At 41.1% G+C, this 6,089-nt stretch overlaps 1 protein-coding gene across 1 annotated transcript in view; it reads right to left on the reverse strand.

The window, feature by feature from the left end:
• The window catches only part of LOC146170897 (uncharacterized), a 35,716-nt gene extending 32,733 nt beyond the window's left edge, over positions 1-2,983 (reverse strand). Inside the window, exons 1-2 of the mRNA XM_084586718.1 lie at positions 2,850-2,983; positions 72-207 (exon numbers count right to left, since the gene is read on the reverse strand). Coding sequence (XP_084442844.1) covers positions 72-200 — 129 coding nt within the window. The 5' untranslated portion in view covers positions 201-207; positions 2,850-2,983. The remainder of the gene's footprint in view (positions 1-71; positions 208-2,849) is intronic.
• Between the last annotated feature and the right edge of the window lie 3,106 nt (positions 2,984-6,089).

Genomic DNA, 6,089 nt, shown 5'->3' on the forward strand with positions numbered 1-6,089 from the left:
ATTAGGGTTTTGAGTACATTACTGGAGCCGCTAAAACTAAAACAAAACAGTATCATTTTCGAAAGCCTTACTTCTGTTGGGTCCTGATAGTTGTATATATCCACTTGTCTTGAATACATTGGCCCCGGGTTAATTGTAGGAAAGGCTAAAACAGCACATCCGATGACCACTGAGTATTGCAGATAGAATTCCAGTGCCATATCACATCTGCAAAGTTGACATTGTAGAATTGAAATGTTCAATTGAATTGTACTTTATTTCATACAAAAACGTGTTTGCGTGCCGGTCAGGTCAAAAGTTGTAAAAGCAGCTTAAGAAGCACTGAACTATTTGCCACAGAGCAGCACAGTAGAGTGTGACGAGGCGGTACACATACCGACGTACAAGTAGGGCAACCACACCATGTTTGAAAGCAACTAAAAAGGAGAAAACATATGTGAGGAAAACGACAAAATACATTGTGAATCCAACATACCTCCAAATTTCTTTGATAAAAATGTAGGCATGTTAACACTAGTGCAAGAAGTAACAACACGCTCTTTACCACCGACAACTATCTTGCCCGATCTTGATTTAGCTATCAATCTGGTAGCCTACGCTTTTTCCTGAGGTTAAAGGAACGTGGCATAGCGCGGTAAATTCAAATTCACTTCTATCTAGTGCTTCGAATGCGCAAGTATTTGAAGCACGCGCAATATTCCCAGCCAACAGAGAGCGGTATGGAGTCTAAGACTATATTGTCTTACCCTGTCCTCTTCTAGTGATTTGATAGGTTATCGGATATAACGTCCTACAGCATCTCAGGCACTGAGAAATATTTGAATGTTTCAAAACTGAAAAAAAAAGTGTTGAACTGGATTTGGAGTTTTCAGACCAGCGTTTGAACCACTGAGCCATAGCGGCTGCTTCGGTCTGTTTTAACCGGACCTATTTTTCCGTCATTTAACTGCGCATCCATTATAGTTAGGCTCCCGGACTCCAAGATCTAGCCTGCGGTTGGATCGCAGCTGATCACGTAGGACACGATAAAATCCCCGATGTTTGACGCGAAGGCTTCCAGATGGCACCACATCTACAGGTGAAAGTGCAGATTCATGCTTTGATATCGCCTGCCGAGTTTTTCACGTCGTAAACGTCTGCTTAAAAGCTGTTGAAATTTTTATATATGAAATTAGGCAACGTGAAGGCCTGTACTGCAACAGCTAGGTTTATGTATTTGTGACTACGGAAATAATCATTGGGCCACCAGCGCACGCTCCCGCCTCTACAGACTCTCCTTCTTCCGATTCTTCAGGGCCGATCTTTCTAAACCATCACGAAACAAGCACCTTAATGTGCTTGACCAATTCCGCTCCTCCTTCGACTCGCATGATGCTCCCTCCCTCAAGCTTCTGATGTTTTCCATCACATCTACTCCAAAAGTCTCGTGCCGCCCCGGCAGTTTCGTATCGCGTGTCCAAAACGGAGTGCACAGCTAATAAGGAGCCGGTAGACGAATTGTTTTAGACTGAGCCCTTAAGCTGTCCTTGGGCGTCCCCTGTTGTCTTGTCGAATTGAAATATGGCTCTATCCGATTCAGTGTGAAGAGCGCCACTGTAATAAGTTTCCTGTGAAAAACGTCTATCTTCGTCTTCGCATGGACAATACTTTCGAATGTTTGCAAGGGCTACCAAATGAATAGATTTGGTAGCCTCAAAATGAAGAACGTTGTTCATGTTATTGAGGGTTGCGTTTAGGTGGCATTTGCGGATGTTAAGGTATCATGTAGTTGGGCCACAAAACGAGATAATCACGTTAATATTATGCACGCACTTAAGTTAGCATAAAATATGCCACCTTATGGCGCCAAGGGGAGGATGGTTGGTGTCTAGGCATGAGATTTATACTTCTAACTCAAAAGGAAGTATAATGACATGTTTTGTGTATCCATAGGTAAAAAGCAGAATATCATTTCCTGCGACTATCATGTTACTTTTAAAATGCATTGTATATAGGTCGTGCCATGTTTGAGCACGTTATGAAAACTTTAGCTGGCCGCCAAAGAAGTGAGCATGGCTGAAGAATATACATGCATATTGGCGAAAAACAAAATACCACAAATACCACAATGTATGGGCAATAAAATGCGTCTTGCTAAGTTCTTTTACACATTGTTGCACATCAATAACGCTATACCCAATACGGTAAAATCACGACCTTTACACCTAGTACTGAGCGCACAAACTTTAGCACGCACAGCACCGTAATTACGCTGGGAAGATTGGCCACGCACATAACTCTTACGAACAAGAAGAAATCGCGAAGAATTGATGCAAACTAGATACACTTGCATGCATATTTGCAAATTTCCTGTGCCCTAACGCTTGATATGTATTTTGTTCACATAACAAAGCAGGAAACGAAAATAATTTCCTACCTGTATCAATACTTTACATGCTTAAATATTGAACACGCAGAGCAGGGTCACTAAACTATCCTTACTCCCCAGACCCAGAAAGCCAGCTCGCTAACTAAACCGTATTGCAGTCATCGGACATTAGTTTTTTTTTTTTTTTAACTGAGAGTCATTGTGGCTTAATATCAATTTGCTGTCCTCTCTGTAGAAATATATAGGCGCATCGGAATTTCTGACGGTACTTACTGTTTACTGTACTTCGTGGACCCCAATAAGCATCGGCGGACATGTAAGTAATCTTGGTGCTGCCGGTAAGGCACCTTGCTGCGCAGTATGCTCCCCAATCTCACACCCACGTAATTTCCTTCCTCGCGTTTGACTGGGGGCACTTAGCATTAGCATCGCGGAAAGCTCGAATCGACAAAATACAGTTTGAAAAGGAAAGCCTACTTGCCTTCGGGTATCATAATGTAGCTCAGTACAGCATCATGTAAACGGTCGTTGAGCTGTTTGGCGAGAAGGCAGCGAGTTAACTGCGAGATAGATGAATGCAAGAGTTGCTTTTGAAGAGTTGAATGCAAGTTGATTTTATTTTCCCCGAAGCGCCGTCTGCGGCGTCTTGACTGCAGGCTGTTGCTTCTTCGTGTAGGAAGGATACGTTAAGGTCGTGTTACTTCGAGTTTATTGTCCTCGACGTCATGACTAGAGGGAGGTGTGAACCTGAAATAGAATTATCGCTTTCATTGGTCCGCGTAGGCAAACGCCTTGCCGACGCACGGCAAACTTCCATGACAGAGCTGCTTTAAATGCCATTCATTTTATACAATGCATTGTAGAAGCCTAACAAGGCCCTATCGACAGTGTTTTCAGTACAGTAAAATCACCTCGCGTGAAAATTCTTAAAGGTTTGTTGAAATGATAGTATGGACGCGTATAAGAACTGGATGTATAGCGTCACGGAATAGCTCCTTATAGCATATACCGCACAAAACACGTCTGTCGCACTCAATAATTCTATCCATTATTTGTTATTTTAACGTTACTCAGCTTGCGAAAATAAAAATAATTTTGCTACCCATTTTCATTTCTCATTCGTTGCTGCATAGATTAAAACATTTGTTCTGCGCATACGCACATACATCCTCCTTTCTATATATTGTGAATTAAAAAGCATAAAAATACGAGGAGTTCTCAAGCGAGACTGATCACCTGGGAATTTTAGTGTGCATTGAGAACCCCTTTCTGATTAACCCTGTTCTTGTGAGCATAGAATAAATGTTAGCTCTTTATTAAAACACCACCCGATCTTCAAAAAAGCTCTATGTACTGTACTCCTGTTTAAAAGTTAACTGAGTGCTTGCAATGCACCGAAATGAATCGTGTTATGAACTTGCCTGCAGTACTATTATAATAATATTATGGCTGCTTTATTCATAACCATTTGCCTTTTTCAAGCATTTTTGATTCTAGCTCGTGAATCTACATACTCAATAATAATGTCAAAATTCTTATATCCTCGCCGAAAAAAATATTGCTTCTTTTGAGCGTATTTGCAACGTTTCTATTTCCGAATATTCAACCAAGACTTCAAAACACACATCAGAGTAGATTTAGAGTAAAAGGGAAAGCCGAACGGGATGTGGCTAAAGCTGCGACAACCAGATTGAAAGCTATAATATTTTCATTGCTGGAATCCTAAACAGTTCCTTCTTCTGCTTCTACATGACGGTATAAGTTTATTCTGCTAGTAATCATAAGAGAGACTTTCTAGTGGTTTTTATGGCAGAGTGTTAGAAGTGCAAATCGGTGTGCTCTAGGCACAATGCATCTGGCTGTCTCCTGTTTTTACTTTCTGTGTTTTGCAGAAGACAAGATCTCAAAATGTAACATTTTATCATTTCAATATTTTGTATAGGGGTACCATACGCATACCGAAATGGATCATTCAGAACGATGGCCACGTTCGAAGCAGGTCATACCAAGCACACAAAAACAAGTACTATAGGACGATAAAGCTACTGCTCATGAGTAGACATGATGGTGCCATAAAACAGCGTAATCAACCCGCGTTTTTGTCGTCACCTAAATTATAATCTTTCTTTCAAAATATTTCTGTGACACAAGTATAAATTCCATACACACGTCAGTACGTCGTACGTGGCACAATGTGTTCATTAGATTACCCTCCAACACAATTGGCAGCAACACCCTTTCGTGGCTTATGCGTTGCCTGCCCAGTTGCAATACCGCAGGTAACCATATTGTTCGAGGGACTTGTTTAAATTTTGGATTACGCTGGCAGAGACGCCTTTTCAAGTCAGCGGGATGTAGCGTTATGGCGTAATAATTATGCACAAAGTAGGGAGTCCATACAGTCAGATTATTTGTTTTCTCTACTTTCTGTAGGCTGATATTTTCATTTTTATAGCCATCTTTCATGGCAAAGGCAGGAAAACGTGACTAAGCGATGGTGAGGTGAGGTGGGGATATCTTGAGAGAAGAGCAGAAGGTACAATTCAAACAAAGATGTGTAGATGTTACTGAAGGTAGAGTCTGCTGCCAAGAAGCAAACAAGGGAATGACGTGATGAGAGCATACCTGAAGCATAGTGACCCTGACTCGAGTATAGTGAAAAACAATGGTAAATATTTCTACACACATGTAAATTACAATAGGGCGACCGCACCACTACATCAACGCGAAACAACACATTCTCAAGCGCAATGTCACCGCTATTGCACACACATGGCAAATTGTGAGACATTGTAACAGTACTACCACCATATGTCATAGCATGTCTTCACATTCAGCGACATACACAGGGGATTATTTTTCTCTACCACGCAGCTAGGTCACCAGCTACATGATGGTGTGCGGACCATAATGCTACACGGCAGCCTATTACAGTATCTTTAACAAAATTTGGCGTTGTGAGGCTTCTTTATAATTTTTTGCTTCCAGTGACTACTGCTTTCTAGAGAAAATATATACTGACAATTGTTGTTCGTTAAGTAAAATTTATTTTTGATTTCTTGATATAATTTAGTGCGAACTTGCATAAGGTAATGTTTTTGCCTTCGAAGAAAGCACACAAAAAGGAACTTTACCAATTTTTTGCACAGAGCTTTGCGCCTGTTGGCAGCACCTACAGTACCATTACTCCTACTGTAACAGCATTTTTAATACTTCACAGAGCTGCCTAAAATCATCTCAAGTAGCCTATCCACAAAATACCATAAAGAACAAACTTCAACCCGGGACAAATATTATGTAACGTAGGCTCCATAACATCTATACATTGCAACTCCTGAAACTGTAACCTTCTTAGAAATAATATTGGTTGCAAATTTCTGGCTCTATCGTTTCTTTTTTATTTTAGATACATCTGTACCATATCGGGCAGGAAAGCATAATGTGCTACAACCAAGTACGTCACCCGAGCCTTAGTTGTCGATGAAAACCGCTGATTTAGCGCTGCGCTTGTCTGCAATGCTTGCTTTTAGCTGTGTTTTGCAGGTGTCCGCTTTACTTACTCGAGCTTCTGATCGAAAAAAAAAGAGTCTAAGCAGCATCATTAGCAGACGTGCAGAGGAAGATTCCAACGAAGAGGACAGTGGCATCAATGACGTCCGCTATGACAAGATGCATTCCTACACATGATTGTATTTCCGTTTGCGTCGTGATCATGTCCACA

This window comes from Amblyomma maculatum, unplaced genomic scaffold (assembly GCF_055883805.1).
Source record: "Amblyomma maculatum isolate TAMU_Amacu unplaced genomic scaffold, ASM5588380v1 scaffold_28, whole genome shotgun sequence".
In the NCBI taxonomy this organism is placed as follows: Eukaryota; Metazoa; Arthropoda; class Arachnida; order Ixodida; family Ixodidae; genus Amblyomma; species Amblyomma maculatum.